The 19,293-nt window shown below is 51.7% G+C and overlaps 4 protein-coding genes across 4 annotated transcripts; 2 read left to right on the top strand and 2 right to left on the bottom strand.

The window, feature by feature from the left end:
• Window positions 1–2,859: 2,859 nt before the first annotated feature.
• Asppvi_008094 (protein kinase RIM15) lies at window positions 2,860–9,113 on the top strand (the record flags this gene model as incomplete). Its single annotated transcript, XM_043303975.1, has 2 exons — window positions 2,860–3,411; window positions 3,483–9,113. 2 exons carry the CDS (start codon window positions 2,860–2,862, stop codon window positions 9,111–9,113), a joined length of 6,183 nt encoding a protein of 2,060 aa, XP_043159910.1.
• A 903-nt stretch (window positions 9,114–10,016) lies between these two features.
• On the bottom strand, window positions 10,017–12,927 carry Asppvi_008093 (Mechanosensitive ion channel family; the record flags this gene model as incomplete). Its single annotated transcript, XM_043303974.1, has 2 exons — window positions 10,017–12,245; window positions 12,301–12,927. 2 exons carry the CDS (start codon window positions 12,925–12,927, stop codon window positions 10,017–10,019), a joined length of 2,856 nt encoding a protein of 951 aa, XP_043159909.1.
• A 2,391-nt stretch (window positions 12,928–15,318) lies between these two features.
• On the top strand, window positions 15,319–17,169 carry Asppvi_008092 (tubulin alpha chain; the record flags this gene model as incomplete). Its single annotated transcript, XM_043303973.1, has 7 exons — window positions 15,319–15,330; window positions 15,487–15,545; window positions 15,640–15,793; window positions 15,861–15,948; window positions 15,999–16,070; window positions 16,126–16,629; window positions 16,703–17,169. The coding sequence occupies 7 exons, from the start codon at window positions 15,319–15,321 to the stop codon at window positions 17,167–17,169; spliced, it is 1,356 nt and encodes a 451-aa protein (XP_043159908.1).
• A 316-nt stretch (window positions 17,170–17,485) lies between these two features.
• Asppvi_008091 (thiamine transporter TPC1) lies at window positions 17,486–18,668 on the bottom strand (the record flags this gene model as incomplete). Its single annotated transcript, XM_043303972.1, has 4 exons — window positions 17,486–18,199; window positions 18,233–18,428; window positions 18,503–18,555; window positions 18,636–18,668. 4 exons carry the CDS (start codon window positions 18,666–18,668, stop codon window positions 17,486–17,488), a joined length of 996 nt encoding a protein of 331 aa, XP_043159907.1.
• Window positions 18,669–19,293: the final 625 nt, after the last annotated feature.

Here is a 19,293-nt window from a genome sequence, read left to right as displayed (position 1 = left end):
TCCCCGCAAGAGAATGCTGATCGCCTCCGGCTAGGGATGTCTGGGGTAATGATGGACAGTGCCATTTTTTGAGGGTTTGTGATATCGACTTCAAGAAGGTGGAGATGGAAGATCGCTGGAGGGGTTCATGGAATAGATAATGATTGATGGAGAAGGCAGGGAAAGTTTGGGTCGCGGACGACGGACATTGTGAAAGAATATTCTAGCGAAGTTTTTGGGGCACTGTTTCCAACTGTACTTCGTCCTGAACGGTGAGGATAAGCTTAATAGGCTTTTGCTGAGAATTGAGGATTGGAAGTCTAATGAGGCGTTTGAATTATGGGGTTGGCCGCTACGAGATAGGAGTATGATGTGTCAGATTCAACGCTTCCATCGTCATGGATAAACAATCTGATTACTTTAGAAGTACATAGTAAGGAATGAAGGTGGAATTGGATGCGTCATGGGAGAAGTTGTGCATAGGACATACCTAGTTAGGTAGGGAGTGATCAGTGAGACAGAGGATGGATGCTTGCGGCAGAGATATGGAGAGTTGCATTTTCCCCGCCCTATTACCCCGCAGACACTCAACTGGTCCTACAATCCTACTCCTATACCACCACGCATCAACGACCTCTAAAGAAAGCAATATGCAATCGCTATGAGTTTTCTCCTTGGCATACTAGAATAACTTGATTGTTTCAAACATGAGATAACCCAGGAATACAACGCGAAACATTGTTCAACGCTGGAGGCCAGTAGGAATCATCTCCGAGCAGTCCGCCCGCTGGTGGCCAATGGCCACCAAATTCTCAGTGTACACCTTTCAGAAAACGGAAAAAAAAAGAAGTCCAATAGATAGATTAAAAGGGTGTTTCTCTCATGGGTTATTGCTATGACTACCATGGCTCGATCGGCAGATGATAAACAACTACTTCATCCTTTATAAAGGCAAACACCCAAAAAGTGATACCCTTGCATAAGCACTGGTGCATGATTCGTCCTTCGCCTCACTGGTTTATTTGGTCGATCCTGTAGTCTAAGCTCCTGGGAAGTGTCAGAGAGTCAACTGTCTCATTCCAGTCGAAAAGTTATTTCTTAGGAGGCGATACCCCTGGATTGAGCTAGGTCAAGTGCTCTGGGGAAGAGAACGAGATCCATGGGACAAAACGGCCATGACGAGAGTTGACGTTGCAGGTGTGCCCCGATCAAATCAGCAGCCAGCATTTATGGCTACCCATGCAGATGAGTTAAGAAAGTTCAGTACTAGTAGATACCGTAGGTAAGGTAAGGTAGCTGAAGTTTGTATCCCCACCTCGGCGAGAGAATAGACGGACAGACTGTCCAGAAAAGGATGTACAACGTGCCTAGTAGCTATTTTTGTGAAGGGAGAAACTATGAAGTAAGAACAAATCCTAGCACAGTAAGGACATGCAGATCTAGATTCCACAGAAGAGGGACAAGGGTTGGATGGCTTGGGATTAGCACGGGCATGGATGTTTAATGAATGCACGCATCGTCATCTACCACCCACAATGGATAGATACAAGACGACCAACGCATAATGGCCATTTGAAGAATGACAAGAGGTGGCGGCCAGTGGCTGTTGGGGTAGGTCGTGTGGTCGGAATGATATCCCTTGAGGGGGAAGACATAGTAAGAGAAGCAACCATGTGCAGAGGAGTTGTCCAGGTGGGAGGATTTTGGATGATTGAGCCTTTCTCATAATGACAGCGAAGTTAAGTACATCTATTCACGTAGATAAAATATGAACACAGTAGATAGGCTCCCTTGGATAAACAAACTACTTCTAACTTACAACGACTGGTTTTATAACTTTATAACCATACAAAAATAATAACACTAAATAACCATGGGAGTGCGATCATGAGATGGATAGACTCCAAAAGTAAAGTAAAGACGATAGCATCGTGCCATCGGCTAGTCTATCACAAGTGGACCGCCTATTTGCTGCTGATCAATCAACTTCAGAAACATCAAACCAATTGTATTGCATGGATAGAATCGTGTTGAGACTAAGTTTCTCGTCCTATGGGCTTAACCTTGTATGTATTTCTACTTTTTCTAGCAGTAGTAAAATGAAAGGAGGATTAGAGTCTTTGAGGTCGTTTTTCCCCTCGATAAAAGCAAAATAAAAGAGAGAGGGAGATTGTAAGGTATCTGTGCTGCACTGCTGTTGCGTTCTCCCGCCTACAGTCAGAGTGTTTCGTCTTGTTTCGTCTTACTCTTCGGCTTGTTCCCTTTCCACGTTCATCCTCAACTAACCTCACTTCTTTTCCCCCCTCTTCCAAACCACCTTATCTATTTCCTAGCCATCATCAATTCTCTTCAAGTACTGTCATTTTATTGCTTCAAGTTTCCACACTACATCCAACTTCTGATTGAGTCAATCACCTCTCCCGAGGGTTGACTCAGTCGATCGCCCTAGTTTCGCGTTTACACCTCTCCGTCGCGCCATTCCCCGCATAGCCGCTGTTCTCCGTCCAATTTCATTCCTCCTTCGACCGTGAATTTTCATCTGACCAAAAATTTCTCTATATTCTTCGCGTTCGGGGCAATCCGTCTCCTCTGCTACTTGCTCTGGGAGACACGGTTGTCTCACAACGTCTGTCGTCCTCTGTGAGGTCATCCCTCTCCCTTCTCGCCTGCGTATCCCCGCGACCCAGCCATGGCCCGTTAGTCCTGCGGATGCATTCATAACACCGCACGAGGGCACCGGCTCTGCCCGGCAGACGCTCTGCTCGGCTTACTGTACTCTCTCGCTTTATTTGGCTCATTTGATTCTGTCTCGCGCGCTGCACTCATAACACGTCGTCTACGCCGCTCTCGGCCCTCAATTCGGTCGGTGGACCTTTCAGTATGGCGGGAAATGGCACACCCAGTGCCCAGTTCCTTGCTCCCCCGGCCGTTACTGCCTTAAGGCAGGAGGCTCGGGGGATCGACCCGAAATTCCCACCCATGGCTCGTTCCCTTAGCGATGATATGCGGGAAGAACGCGAGGAGTTGAAGGAGGCGGCGGAGCAGACCTTGAACGTCATCGTGGATTTGGATCTGGACGGCCGCATCAAATGGGTCAGTCCATCATGGCGACAAGTGGTGGGGACATCTCCTGAATCGTTGGAAGGGCGAATGATTTCGGATTTCCTGGTCGACAATAAGACTGCCTTCCACGATGCTATTGAATCTATGAAGGAAGACGACTCTCGCAGTCGCTTTATTCGCTTCGGTGTGAGGATGGGCCCCGAGTCAATACTGAAATACTCGCCCGAGCCCCGACCAGTCGATACGGTGACAGAAGAAAGCAGTGAGGGTTCTCAGCCGTCGAAGGAAGTAGACAACTACCATGACGTCTTGAGCATGGAAGGACAGGGCATTATGGTGTTTGAGCGCACGCCAGATGGGGCCGGCCATGTAGGTTTCCACTCATCCCAACATAACGCGTTAACCTGCAGAATGACAGACTAACKAAGCTCTGGTTTCAGACTATGTGGATGCTACGACCTTTTCATCAACCCCGAGAAGTGACTATTGATCTTCCTCCTCTGTTGGTGGAGTCGTTGGGTGTCGGTGCTGAAGTACTGGCGAACTACTTGACAACTCTCGCTGAGGCTGCGGCGAATGAACCCGATCCCTCGAAGTACCCTGCGCCCAATCCGGTTCTCTGTCGCATTTGCGAGCGTCAGATCACCCCTTGGTGGTTCGAGAAACACTCCGATCTCTGCCTTCAGGAACATCGGGCAGAGATGGACGTTCAGATCGCCCAGGAAAATCTCAACGAGCACCGTCACGCGATCGTGAAAGTCCTAGATGCACTGGAGGCTCGACAAAGCAGGCCTCTGACGGGAGAAGCGCCTTCCCCGACACCGCAGCCGGAGTATAAAGGACTAGCAATTGGGCCGTCACCCGTTGTTTCGGCACCCTCTTCTGGAAATGTTTCAAACTCTAGCTCGGCTCCATGCACTCCCCCGCGGTCTCGCGAACATTCAGCTTCGGATGGCGGCCATTCACGCGGTCGGTCATTTGCAGTTCGGCGACCGTTGACTCGGATCGTTGAGCTGATTCTCGATTTGTGTGACACATCTCTCGAAATTAACATGCCCGTGATCAAAGAACCCCGCGGGGACAGCATGGACGATTTCCGGACTCTCTCACCGCAATCAGAATCTCGAATCTCTCAAGTCTTGCAGTGGCAATCTCCCAGTTCCAACACTTTGGAACAGGAGCAAGGTCTCGCTGCTCTAAGCGCTGACACGGAGCAGGTCTGCAAAGCAAAAGTTGACGCAGTTATCCGCCATCGCAAGATCGTCGAATACGCAGAGCGGATCCGCATTGAGTATACGGTGATGGTGGAAGACTGTATAGCAGCTGCCCTTAGTAAGGCTGAACGTATCGCTGCTGGCCAGTTGAGCGATTCGACATGCCCATCGGAAGACGAGCTCCCGCCTGAAGACCCTGCTGCTCCCTCTGCGAATGCCAACGACAGTAGTACTGCCGTCGCTCCTCCCCTATCACCGCAGCCTGTCACCCGGCAGCCAACTCCGTCGACATCTGCATTGACTATGTCTATGCGCAATGCATCCGAACGCTTTCAGTTTCCGCACACCGAAGGTAGGTCCTCCTCGGTTGCCGTCTCTACGGGATCAAACAGCCCGATGGAATGTCCTACTCCCCGGTCGCACAGGAGCGCTGCGGGATTATTAGGCACATCTCAACCTTCTCGTCGGGGACTCTCGATGGTAGATCTCGACGCGGGAGAAATGAGCGATAGTAGTGTGCTCTCCTCTGCTTTTACCGGAGCCGTACGGACTGAATCTCCAGCATCCGACCGGAGCTTGGAGAGAAAACGCAGAAGCTTGGTGCTCCCAGGGTTGTCCAGCTCCCCTCGCCGCCAGGCCTCGCCCGCCAGAATGTCGACCCCTCACTCGCCGTTACGCATGCCCAAACCTCGGCTCTCCAGCGGCGCTGAAAGCCTGCCGTCGCCCATAGTTTCACCTTCCACTCACGCGAGTGAATTAGCGAATTACCACTACCGCCATCATCGACGACAGTCATCAGCGACTTCGTCTGATGTGACGAAGCCCCCGGTTTCTCCTCACCTGACATCTGCCAGTCAGCCTCAACCCCGTCCAGCGCCCCCGTCGATCAAAGATTTCGAGATCATCAAACCTATTAGCAAAGGTGCCTTTGGCAGCGTCTATCTGTCCAAGAAGAAGTCGACTGGGGAATACTTCGCAATCAAAGTTCTCAAAAAGGCGGACATGGTTGCCAAAAATCAGGTAACTAATGTCAAAGCTGAACGCGCCATTATGATGTGGCAGGGGGAAAGCGATTTCGTTGCTAAGCTGTATTGGACGTTCTCGAGCAAAGACTATCTCTATCTGGTCATGGAATATCTGAATGGTGGCGACTGTGCTTCCCTTGTCAAAGTCCTGGGCGGGCTTCCAGAAGACTGGGCCAAGAAGTATATAGCCGAGGTGGTTCTCGGAGTGGAACACCTGCATAGCAGGGGCATTGTCCATCGTGATCTCAAGCCGGACAATCTATTGATTGATCAAAAGGGCCACCTCAAGCTGACCGATTTTGGCCTGTCCCGTATGGGCCTGGTCGGACGCCAGAAACGCGTCCTCAAGAGTTTGAACGAACCAGCACCCGACCTTTTGAAACAGGGTCCCTTCCCTCGTGCGATATCTATTGCGTCCTCTCGGTCGGCGTCGTTCGATTTTCAGGCCCCTGGTTCACCAGGATCAACACCACTCATGACCCCCGACCTCGCTGGCAGTCTGAACCAGCCATCGTACTTCAGCCTTAACCAGAACGGTCTCAGCCGCCAAGCCTCGCGCCGTGCATCCGGCTACCGCAGTGACAGTGGTGGCAGCGAAAATCTGAGCGCTATATTCCGAAATTTCTCTCTTACCGAGGGCAACGAGACTGCATCTTCTTTACCGCTATCTTCCTTGCCTGTTCCGGTACCATCGTCCAATAACGTCGCCGAAGAAGAGAGTCAGAGTGAAGCCGGCGAGTCTCCCCGCCTGTATCCGCTCCAGCCGACCTTGAGCAACTCGATACCCTTCAGTACTCCGCCCCAGCAGTCGATGATGCCACCCCTCATGGCGCTCTTTGACCCCGAAGATCATAACAGACGATTCGTCGGCACTCCGGACTATCTTGCCCCTGAGACTATTAATGGACTAGGCCAAGACGAGATGAGTGATTGGTGGTCCTTGGGCTGCATCATGTTCGAGTTTCTCTTCGGTTACCCCCCTTTCAACGCCTCGACTCCTGACGAAGTGTTCGAGAATATCCTACACCGGAGAATTAACTGGCCGGACGAGGCAGAAGAGCTAGCATCCCAGGAAGCCATCGATCTCATGAACAGACTTATGACTCTAGATCCTCGCGAACGCATCGGAGCCAACGTTGATGACAAATTCCCGAACGGAGGGGCGGAAATTCGCAGCCACCCTTGGTTCTCAGATATCAATTGGGATACTCTGCTGGAGGATAAAGCCCAGTTTGTGCCGAATGTTGAGAATCCTGAGGACACCGAGTACTTTGACGCCCGTGGCGCCACTCTACAACCCTTTGCCGAAGAATTAGAGGAAGGGGCTTCCTCGCAACCTGTTACAGCAGCAGACCGCCCTCACGACGCGCTGTTCAAGGTTCGCTCGCAGGTCAATTCGATGAAGCGGCCCTTGATGCCTCTCCACATTCCCCCACATGTCCGTGACTCGCGTAGCAGGAGACTGAGTGAGCCAGCCTTGGCCGATGACTTTGGCAGCTTTTCCTTCAAGAATCTCCCCATGCTCGAAAAGGCCAACAAGGATGTCATCCAGAAGCTGCGCCAGGAGGCTTTGCAGGCCCAACAGCGCCAATACAGCTCTTCCATTGCTCAAGCAATTCCACCAACGCAGGGTTCTGCAGCCCCGTCGGGCCCTTCGCTGGAGGGCAGCCCGTTGCCGATGCCACTACAACGAACCTTGTCTCATAATAAAGGCAACAACCGACCATCATCGCCTTCCAGCTTGAGTCAAGCTAACTCCTCTCCGAGCCGTCCTTCACAGCCCTCATCCCCGCTCCTTGTGCAATTCAGCACCGGCAACAACCACGAGCGCAGAAAGACGTCAGGATCATCCTCGGCGAATTCTCATCAGTCTAGCGGGTCTTTTGCGACCGGCAGTACTGATCAGGGTCGCATGGCAAATATCAAACTAGGCTCATCAGCATCATCTCCCATTAAAATCGGTCGAGGATCGACACACTCGCCGGATAAAACACCATCGGGCCAACGACAGGGCAGTATCCCAACAACCCGAGCGAGATCGCAAACGATCGGATCCCAAGATGGAGAGCTATCGTCCTCTCTCGCAAAGGAATCGTATGTCGCTGGCCATTACAAGCGCCGCAGTCAATTGTTTGACATATCACCATCCTCGTCAGACAATGAGGACCCTCGTACGAAAGCTTTGCTCAAAGTCCAGCGCCGTCGTCAGAGCTCAAGACGCCTTTCCCAGATCAACATTCTTGATGGTCCATTCTTCCGGCCTTTGGACGTGCTTATATGCGAAGATCATCCGGTTTCTAGGATTGTGATGGAACGCTTGTTTGAGAAATTACGCTGTCGCACAATCACCGCGGTGAATGGTGCAGAGGCGATGCGCTACGCCCTGAGTGAAGTCCAGTTCGATATCATCATGACCGAGTTCAAGCTACCCCAGGTGAATGGAGCAGATCTCGCCCGCATGATACGCGAAACGCGCAGTGCCAATCGGCATACGCCAATCATTGCGGTGACTGGATATCTGAAGGATTTACCTGAAACACATCATTTCGATGCGCTGATTCAGAAGCCTCCAACCTTGACCAAACTCACCGAGGCTTTGTGTAAGTTCTGTCAGTGGAAACCTCCACCGAAGGATTATAGCCCCTCTCAGCCCTTCGCTGGCCAGCCATCCGCGCTTCGTCACGCTGCCCTCGCCAGCAATGCAGATCAAAGCCCTAGCTCGACAACATCTTCTGGCTTCGCAGTCGTACCTTCAAGCTCATACCGAGGCTCGAGCCGGGAGGATTCTATCGGTAGTAGCTACTTCGGAGATATGGATTCCATCAAGGCCGAGGAGCCTCCTGTGGTTGTGAGTCGCCCGAACGACGAGTGGTTGTCCAGCCAACCAGAAGGCCTGGGCATCTCGGACGATGCAGCTCCCAAAGGTGCGACGGATTCCGAGTCTTATCCTAGCTCCAATGCAGTTCCATTTCCGCATTTACTCCATGCCGCTTCAGCCCCTGCTGCCATGGAGCCATCTGGAAAGGCGACACCTCGCAAACAGCGCTCCAGCGAGTCCATCCGCGCGAAGAGACAGTCGTTGGAAAAGAAACGCTACGAGTGCGCCGAGTCTGGCGATGACGAAGATGAGGAGCTGGGAAATGCGCCTGGGCGCACGCCTAGCTCGAGGTCTAGGTCCCACCGACCGGTTTCGAAGTTGGGGGTAGAGATGATGAGGACCAACAGCCGGGGCAGTGTGGTCAGCGGCAGTGAAGAACTGCTGAGAAAGGAGCGTGAGGCATTGGAAAGGGGCAAGCATGGAGAGTCTGAGAACGCCATTGAGAGCGGCGAGGAGCCGACCTCGTCGTCTCCAAGCACCTGCGATGTGGAGGACAGGTTCGACAATCTGCAGCTCTCCGAAAACACAATAGTGGAGAGACCCGAAGAGGAAATCAGCCCGAGGCACTCGCCATTACCACAGGGTACAGATCTGGTCTCAATCTCGTCTGCAGCGACGCGGCTGAAGAGACCGCCCTGCTCGCAACACGATACGGGGCTCACCGAGATTTACAGAGGGACTGCCAGCCAGCCTTCCGCCGCAACAACGGCTGGCACGGAATCTCTCAAGAAGGGCCAAGTCACTCCTCCGATCATCGTTTCCAAGGAAGACGAACCCGGCGCCTCCGCGATGATCCTGAACACGCCGTCACCCAGAATCTCAAAGGGCAATTTAGCCACCGATGCCGACAGTTATTATGATCAGGCTGCGGACTCCGAAGCCACGCCTCGACCTCAACATACCCCTTCCCCAAATTTAGATCTCGATCATACCCCGCGACCATCTGAGCGCTAGATCCACGGCAATGCCAGTGTCTGGATAGAACAAATAGAAGTCATGTTTTCTTGACAGTTCTCTACATGGCAAGGCATTGCATTCCAATCTGCTTTACGATGGCGCATCTTCTTTGCATCATCAAAGACCTGTTTCAATATGCATCTACACTTGTCAAATTATCCTCGCTTTACCTCTCTTCACTTGATTTTCCTCTCTTTTTGCTTTTTTATCTGGTTTGTCAAGGCTAAGCGGGTGTTTGGGGGGTCTGTCATCTCTCCATGTGACCATTGTTTCGTTACGTTCCTTGGGATTTTTCATTCATCTCTTTTACCACCAACTTGCATCACTTACGATCTCCGCATCTCTTTTGTACGATTTTCCTTGCTTCTTTCTTCAGAACCAAATTGTGTACTTAGGGCTCAACAAAAGCAGATTCAAAGCTTTTGGAGGTACGGGAATTTATCCGTCGACTCAAGACTCGTACTTGCTCAACGTCCTCAAGTAAGCTGTAATTACGGCAGCGCCTTTGGATGTATGATCGAGATAAATGCCTTATTTTAGCTTATGCCACAGTCTGGGCGGGAAATCGTATATCTGTATATGTAGATACATGTAAAGTCTAATAAATCACAGAGAAAGCAACATGATCGTTCAAGTACTTGGATGAAACCGACATCAAGCCCATTTCACATCCAAAGCGAACGAACACTCCGCACATACCTCGTTCGACAGCATCGACACATGAGGGCGGATATTATGGGATTTCCGATTGGATAGAAAGTCGTATTACAAAAAGGATAGACTGTATTCACAAGTCGAGAAAAGAAGATTCAGCGAGATGCTAGATAAGATGCAGTATGTGCTAGACATGAGCAGGTAGTGACGACTGATCTATATGGGAAGGGTATATAGCCGTGGTGATCAATGTCCTGTCGGTTGCCGGTTGATAGTGGTACCCCGGTCCTCTGTCGAGCGAGCAGAGGGCGACACGGTGCGGATCTGCGACAGCGCCGGGCCGATGTCAGACCGCCCCTGTTCCATCATGTCCTCCTGCTCGTGGACGGGCTGTGTGCGATGGCGGAAGAACCGGTTGCGACTGATGGAGGAGATGCTGTGGCCGCCGTGAGAGTCAGTAGAGCGGCGGCCGTTGGGATTGGTGGCCGCGGGCACGCTGTGGTTGGAGTTGGAGGTGCGGGTTTTGGACAACGAGGCGCGGCTCTTGCGCTCTTCCTCTTCCTCCTCCTCTACTTCCTGGATGCGCCGTTCGTCGTTCTCGCGGTTCGCAATGCGGACGACATCGTTGATGTGGCGGCTGCGGCCTTCAAAGACGTCGCCCATGACGTCCATGGAGGAGACATCGCGCATACCGAGTGAGAAGTCAACATGTTTGCGGGAGATGGATTCGCCACGAGCGCGCGCGGCAGCGGTGTTCATCCCTTTGCGGAGGATCGAGGGGTGGCGAACGGCGGTGCCGGTGCCGGTGCCTGGCTGGTCTTGGTACTCCTGCTCGCCGAGAGGTGTAGCTGGGGGCCGGCCGTCGCTGGTGCCGGGTGGGGGAGCGAATTGGTGGTTGTGGCCGTTGTAGCGAACGTGAACGGGGAAGTCGACGCTCGCACCCTGGAGGTTCATGCGTGGGCCCTCGATGCCGATCTCCTGCAGGGCGATCATGAGCATGCAGATAAACTTGTTGCGGCGTTGTAGACGCAGGCCTTCATTCTGCCAGTTGGATTTGTAGAAAAAGACGACGTTGAGAGTCACGGAGAAGTTTTCGGTGACCTGGCGCATTTCGGTGAGGATGTTGGTCTGGAACTCGCGCTTTTCGCTGCGGACAAACTCCAGCAGGCGTTGGCGCAGCGCGTCGATCTGTTCGAGCGTCGTGCCGTATTTGATCACGATGGGGACGGCTTCGGCGAGAGCGCCCGAGCGACGTTGGTTCAGGATGAAGAGAGTATTGAGATAACTGTTTGGCGCCTGGACGACGTGGCCCTGCATCTTCTTGAACTCAGTATACAGGAGGGAAATCTGCTTGACAAAGTAGTCGTCACCATGACCAGCATCTCCGGTGTTACCGTAGATTGTGACACGGTCTCCCACGTCGAAGGGGTGCTTGACGAAAACGAAAATGACTGATTGGAGAAACTCCTGAGCAGTGGCGGAGAACAGCCAGGACAATGCAAGGATACTGGAGCCTGCAGAGGTAAGAACACCAGCGGCCGATGTGGAGATCAGCGACAAGAAGACAATGAGTGCGATGACGATGACGAAGAACTCCAGCACACCGTCGAGTCTCGATACGACCGAATCGAGATCTTTCAAAGATGCGGTGATCGATTTACGCTCCCGTCCGATCTCCACGCAGACTGCTTCTAGCTCTTCCATGGAGATATCGCCATTCATATCCTTGTCGAACATGGTGAATGCGGCCTCGGCTTCCTCGTTGTTGTCGAATGCCTCTTTCAAATCCCCTGAAAACACGGTTTCAAACCCATCTCGCACAAAAGTGCGGTAGAGCCGTCTCGCCAGAACCTGACAGCCGGTAGTCGTGCGCAGCAAAGTCAAAACAACCTGGTAGGGGTGGCTGCTACTCGTAGCCTTGCGGCCGGTGAAATCAGCCGCGACTGCACCTGCCACGTCCGTCACTCTGTTCAGGGCGCCCTTGGCAATACGCTGCGCCTTTCCGGCATATTGCAAAGGAACGCGCAACGGCGTCTTGGTGCCGCTGCCACTCTGGTCATTCTTCTCCTCGAATTCGTCATCACCAGCCTCTAGCTTTGCTTTGGAAAAGTCGTACAGCTTGGTAAGACTGCCAATCTGAAACTTGTTGATTTCAATTCGATCGGCATAAGTACGCAAGTGGAAGCTGATGGCGATGAGCTGAATGATAACCTTTTCGATAAGGTTCAAGATGGTCCAGACGAAAATGGAGATGATGATCTTGTTGACAGTGTTTTCCCAGTCGCGGGTGGCGGAATTCCCATCAACGTGGTGATTCTTCATGGTAGGCAAGAACGAGATTTCAACGCCCAACCACCAGAAGAAGAGTGTCGCATGAAGCTCCAACTGCTTAGCCAAGTCACGCCATTTTTTCGCATTGTTTGTGAAAATACTCGCAAGCAATCCCGCAGGGATGGGTATGAATTTAGCCACGATCTAGCTCGAGTTAATGATGTTTTCAAGAAAAGAGTTGAATAAGAAAGATACGTACTCTACCAGCCCAAAGTGTCAACCAGACAATCTCCAGCCAGACGGAGAACCAAAGCAGAGAGACGCCTCCAACATTGGCGTCAGGAAAGGCCAAAGCCCCAACAAGCAAGGGAATGAGAAGGATCAGAACAACCGGGACGATATAGGTGATATAGCGAATGATGAAGCTCGACTCATGAACCTTCTTAATGAACTTGGAAATCTTCGTATTTGGATTTTCAGGCGGGTTGTAGACGGCAGCCTTCTCGTGCAGTGGATTTGTGGCTTCGTCGAATTCGTCGACATTGCGAGTGCGTTGCGAACCGATTCGCGAGATGGACTCCGCCTTGCTTCCCTTTTCCGTCTCGTCATGGGTCGACCGAGATGCGACACGCTCAGCCTCGAGCAAAGCCAGGTCATCCTCTAGACGCAGGGATCGTTCTCGCGCGGCCGAAGGTGAGCGCAAGGGTAATCTCTGGGTGTCATCAAAGGAGGTATCAACCCTGAGGTGATTGTTGTTACCGGCGGCAGAGCCATCATGGACATATGTGCCGTCATCGGACGCGGAGACGTCAACATCATCCACTCTCTCTTTTCTTTTTTCTTCTATGTGTCTAGGAGCAGGGTGCTMCTCGACGGGGGTGGACATACTAGCACCAGGCTAGATATAAGTACGGGGGAGAGATTGTGAAACAAGTCCCTTGAGAGACGGGGAATTAATTCAAGCAAGACGTACGCAGGTATGTATTGAGGATAGAGAGTACCTCTTGAAAAGAAATGAGTATATTAAAAGTGCAGAAAGAGATAAGATGAGATGAGATATGCCTGCCAAAGAACGACGACCGACAAGAAAGAGAGCGGATCACAGAAACAAGAGTAGGAGAGAGGATGTTAAACAAGCTGCTGACCAGCCAGCATCATATGTAGAGGAAAGGAAAAAGAGCGAGAAGGAGCTTTTTAGTCTACTTGACAGGCGACGGAGGTGAGGAGAAACGGCGATCGGGCGGGAGGACCCAGAGGAGACGAGCTCGAGTTAAAAAGAGATTTTCAAGTCCAGGCCTTTTCTCGGTTGATTCAAGGTTGGCGCTTGCCTCCGCAAGAATGCTCTGATTCGATACGTGAAGAGATCTGTGTGTTCTGTCTCTATATCAGACCGTGGTGGGAGTTATTTTGGGTGAGTGGTCCCTGGACCCATAAAAGATAGGGATTCATGGACCCATAGTGCATGGGATGGGTCTTCGCCATCCTGGAGACAATGATCGTACAATCAGAATATATCAATCTACTTCATCCTAGACCATTTTTCATCAATGTAGACTGCCAGAGAGAGGACTATCTCCATAATTTTTGATAGCTAATATTATTGCAGTGATAGCTGTGCAATTTCTCTACGTGTCCACGTCATGTAAGGGGCCTTTTAAGTGCCTACTTTCAATTTCGTCCATGCGATGAAGTGGCCACCGCCAAGCAACGCCATCGACGCCACCTCAGGCACTTGTGGTCTCCCATTCGAGACTCCTGGTGGGCCCATTAGAAAGACTTCTCCGGAGAGGTGGGAGATGACGATGCCAGCCCCAGTTTTCATAACAAATCATCGCCAATAGAGAATATCTTAGAATTCTAGCATAAAGCTCAGGTGTTTTAGTTTGTAGAGTATGAGAGCCTATACTTTCAGTAATAAATACCTATGCCTACAATGAATGTTATAGGGTATGCTCATCAGCTACTGAGTACTCCGTCCGTACTTATGTAAAAACAGATAAGAGCAAGCGGATGCTCCACCCCAAAAAAGCCACACAAAAGTTTGTTTTAATGCAGGGCTGCACGCCTCGGAAGTATTATTACTATGGGCTCTTACCTTAAGACCCTCACCGCATGGAAGACCTTTAATATCTAAATCTATAGTTGTACAACATTCCGAACATTTATTAGGCTGCTTGCCGAAGCACTGTCCAGACACTATATGTATCATAACCATATTCATTTTGCTTCAGAAATATACCTAGTAAATTGCAACGAATGAGCAGGTCCAATCTCTACTTCCCCGAAGCCTTTGACATCATTTGCATTGACGTGGCTCACACCGCCTTCCGAGGATCTACAGACAATTGTCTACAGAGTATCTACGGAGTAGACTTGGTTGAATTGGTCGTCCGGTACTCCACATACCTGCTGTAACCAGCTAAGGTAGTTGACTCAAATTGTTTGCTTGTCATCATCGTACGGAGTAGTTCATCACATGTTGGACAGATGAATCGGAGTACACCTTGTTTGGAAGAATTGATAAAGCAATGAATCCGGCCTATGCTCTCCATACAACCTTCGCTTTGAATCAACGACCATCCTGTATTCCGAGAAGAAGTGATGCGCAAGAACGGGAGGCTTTCTCGGTCTCAGGGATTAGGGAGAACTCCTACAGAACCAAGAACTACCCACAAGGCCTCTTTGGCCATGGGGCAGACCATTAAGTCAGTAATGCCATGAACTCCTTCTGCACAGCTTGTTGAAGTCCAGGGGTGCTTTAGTAAGTCTTGGTCTGTGCTTAAACTGAGATTCAGCCGGACGTGTAATATTCTATCTACTGATCCCCACATTCCATTGGGAAAGCAGCACGTGGTAAGGAGGTACAGTAAAATGTTCAGACACACCATGACAAACTCTATAAGCTCAGAGGTTGCCTCTGCATTCATGGGGTTGTCTCTTATAAGGCGTTTGTAACTCAATAAACAAACAAAGCTCTGGGCTGAGTAGGATCCGCGCCCAAACCACTTAAAGAGCAAAGACAAGCGCTGATTGGCTACTTGTGGTGTTATTGATTGTCGACAGTGTCCACCCGCAGCGGGTAGGCGCAAACCATCAGGGCACCCTTGCACCTCCCTGAACCGACCGACCGCTTTCCAGACTGTCTTCTCCTCGCTCCTCTCCTCTTCTTCATCAGTACGCTGCCATCTTCTTTTCGCCAGATTCAATCTGTTGCCTCAAAACCGGCTATCAGGAGTCGTCTTCTCTTCTCCCCTCAAATCTGCGTTGAACCATCATCATGCGAGGCGAGGTATGCCCCTCTGGTTTATTTACCTCTTCTCCCCCGCACGTTCGCCCGTCCTGAACCACAACTTGGGATGGTCGGATCCGTGTCAACGTCCAAAACATCGACCACGGGCTTCTTTACTACATGAAGATTCTGACGTATCTTATCGCGGTATTCTAGGTTTGCCATATCCATATTGGCCAGGCTGGTACTCAGCTCGGTAACAGTGCCTGGGAACTGTGAGGACTCACCGCTTTTTGTTCTGCTGACACTATCGCTTTTGATGGTCTTTGGATGCAATTGCTTGGGCTAATAGCCTTGCTTGCCGTGCAGGTACCTCCTAGAGCATGGTCTCAAGGCTGACGGTCGTCTTGATCCCGAGGTGCCTGAATCGCACAACAACGGAGGCTCTTTTGAAACCTTCTTCACCGAGACGAACAGCGGCAAATACGTACCTCGCTCTATCTTCGTTGATCTTGATCCATCGGTGCGCCACAACTTAGATCTGAGCCCAGGGTCAGATGGAAGAAGAACATCTACGCTGACTGTAGTAGCCTATTGACGAGATCCGCACTGGCACTTACCGCCAGCTCTTCCACCCCGAACTCTTGATCAGCGGAAAGGAAGATGCCGCCAATAACTGTGAGCCGAAGGTTGTCTTCGCAGGAAGAGTAAGGGCTAATACATGGCAGATGCTCGCGGTCATTATACCGTTGGCAAGGAGCTCGTTGATAGCGTTGTTGATCGAGTTCGTCGCGTTGCCGGTAGGCCCCATCGCACGCCGCTAACCGGACTGRATTTCTCATTAACTTTGAGCAGACAACTGCAACTCGTTGCAGGGGTTCTTGATCTTCCACTCCTTTGGCGGTGGTACCGGTTCTGGCTTTGGTGCACTGCTCCTGGAGCGTCTTTCGGCCGAATATGGCAAGAAATCCAAGCTGGAGTTCTCCATCTACCCCTCCCCCCGCGTGTCGACTGCCGTCGTTGAGCCCTACAATGCCGTCTTGTCCACCCACAGCACTATTGAGAACTCGGACTGCACCTTTTTGGTTGACAACGAAGCTGTCTACGATATCTGCCGTCGCAACTTGGACATTCCCCGCCCGGGTTACGACCACTTGAACCGCCTGATCGCCCAGGTGGTTAGCTCTATCACCTCGAGTCTCCGATTCGACGGCGCACTCAATGTCGACTTGACCGAGTTCCAGACAAATCTGGTGCCCTTCCCTCGTATCCACTATCCCTTGATCTCTTACGCGCCCGTGGTCTCGAGTAACCGCAGTTCCCACGAGAGCTTCAAGGTGCAGGATCTTACCTTCCAGTGTATGTGCATCATGTCGTTTTCTTCTCTTCACTGGAAGTCTTGGACAAATCACCATACTGACTTATGCTGCAGGCTTTGAGCCCAACAACCAGATGGTCGTCTGCGATCCTCGCAATGGCAAGTACATGGCCGTTGCCCTTCTGTACCGTGGTGATGTCGTTCCCCGCGACTGCACTCAAGCTGTTGCAGCCCTCAAAGCAAAGGCTTCCTTCAACCTAGTCGAATGGTGCCCCACCGGCTTCAAGCTCGGTATCAACTACCAGAAGCCAGTGCGTGTTCCCGGCAGCGAGTTGGCTCCCGTCGACCGCTCTGTCAGCATGCTTTCCAATACCACTTCTATTGCCGAGGCGTGGGGCCGTCTCGACCACAAGTTCGACCTCATGTACTCGAAGCGTGCCTTTGTGCACTGGTATGTGGGTGAAGGTATGGAGGAGGGCGAGTTCTCCGAGGCTCGTGAGGACCTGGCTGCACTGGAGAAGGACTATGAGGAGGTGGCCAATGATGGTATGGAGCCTGAGGAAGAAGGGGTCGAGTACTAATCGTCCTTTCTTGCTTTGTCCGCTCGCCATCATCTGATGAATCCGCTTCATGCTTCATGTATCTCTTTTCCTCCTGCCAAGCCCTGACTGTATTCCATCCTTTCGCTTGCGACAACCCCTTTTGTTAGTGCTTTTTCTAGCGTTGATCGTCAGTCTTTGAACTTTTTCCTGTAAAAAAGAGAAATAGGCAGATATTGCGAAGTTTTAGAAGTAATCCAGTATGCCACATTTTTGTCTATGTTCGTGAGGACGGTACAGGCTCAAACAAGAACTATTGTACAAATAGATAATATTACAGATGGGTTGTTACATAAAGTCATTCAGCCACGTTGAAGTCGCGGAGGAGTTTTAAAGATCGCTCGTAAGTCCACATGGTGATGGCGCTTGCTGGTGCGGCCTTAATCAAACTCACCGTCAGGCCCCGGTAGAGGCCCCGGACTCCCTGGGTGCGCACTATCATAGCGATGGTGCTAGATACGCCGCGGTATTCGGGGATATTGCGATGCACATACAGTGTGCGTGTGGGGCCCTGGACCTGGAGTCGCTTTCGCACGAGGTCAAGCGGAAACACCCCAGTCTTGGCCAGAACACTGGCAATGACTCCCGCAGCGGCATCACCGGACCCGAACGGCATGTTCTCCAGACCGGACAGCACCGGCCGCAACGATTCATAGGTCGCAAAAAACAGCCCCATGTACGGGACGATCTGAACAACCGCCGCACTGCAGCCCCGGAAGAAACCCGCCGGCCCTTCATTCCGCGCAATGTCCTGCACCGACCCCAGCAGCGAGGTATAGATGCGCTCGGTGCCCTGGGCTGCGAAGCGCGTTCGCAGCAGGTCAAGTGGGTACGTCGACGCCGTAGCTAGGCCGCCGGCTACAGCGCCCGAGACGAAGGATTCCAGCGAGGGTGGGAGACGGTGCGGGTCGAGTTGTGCGAGGAGTTGGGTTGTAGTGCGGTAGGCTGTGAACTGCAGGGCGCCGTAGCAGACGTACATGAGTTCTGCGGGGATGTTGCCTTTCCAGAGGCCCTGTTGTCAAGATCCATTAGCTTGCTTTCTTACGGTTGGACGGCGAGGATAGGGCGGAGCGTAGGGAAAGCGCACTGTTATCCCCTCTTGCTTGAGGATCGCCCTCATGGTGGAGAGGGTCCCCTTGTATATTGGACCGACTACATCGCGGTGGGAGGCCGGGTCGGAGAGGGAGTGGATTTGGAGCTGGAGGCGGATCTTAACGACGTCGAGAGGGGCGATGCAGAATCTGTTTAACAAGGGGTAGTGGATTAGCTGCTGCGATTTCGATTCAGGGCTGTAGAGCAGAGAGGCTGGACTCACCGCGAGACCAGCCCGGCGATTCCACCTGAGAGAACGACTTGACGTCGCGTGCCCTTTTCTCGTGTCAGTACTTGGATCGAAGGCTCGAACGGTCGATTTTAAAGAGACTGCGGGACTTTGAGGCTGGACGTACCTCATCCTTGAGGTGTTCGCCCCCTGCCGACATGCATGTGATATGTGAGGCAATGTGCTTGGGGGTCGGCTAGGCTGGACTGTCGGCGTCGGGGGTTCTCGGGGATTGTCAGCGCAGACTTGGTGACCCAGACGCTTTTATGAGATGAGATGGATGACCTGAGCGGCGACTTTGTAGTGTTGCAGCAATGGATAAGAAGATTTTTAGGATGGATTAAAAGGCTTGCGCTCCGCTGATAAACTGTGGATAAATCAGGATCTGGGGAGATGGAGACAGGATGATTCTTGTTGGGTAAACAATACGTAAAGGGAACGCTACCTACGGGTCATTTCCGTTACTGCTGCTATGCTAGATACTGTTGCTACCTTTCCTCAGAGATACTGTCTGGAATTCTGGAATGCTTCGATTGTCAAGACAGACATTCTTGCTCAATGCGTCGTGCTGGGTATAATTATACCACCCATGGCAGGACTATCTACTGCGGCGTATGCAGTACGTAGTGACTGAGACAGCTGACCAGGCGGGCAGATTGAGGTGTTGACCATGGATAGCATCATGGAATCAATCTCGGTCTCAGTACTCCGTAGCAGAGCATTAGTATCGTACCATTATCATCCTTCCTGCTCCTTCAGGACATCCAGATATGACGTACTAAGCC

This window comes from Aspergillus pseudoviridinutans (genome assembly GCF_018340605.1).
Source record: "Aspergillus pseudoviridinutans IFM 55266 DNA, scaffold_5, whole genome shotgun sequence".
Classification (NCBI taxonomy): domain Eukaryota; kingdom Fungi; phylum Ascomycota; class Eurotiomycetes; order Eurotiales; family Aspergillaceae; genus Aspergillus; species Aspergillus pseudoviridinutans.
Note: the sequence above shows the minus strand (reverse complement) of the source record. Positions and strands in the feature narration are given on the sequence as shown.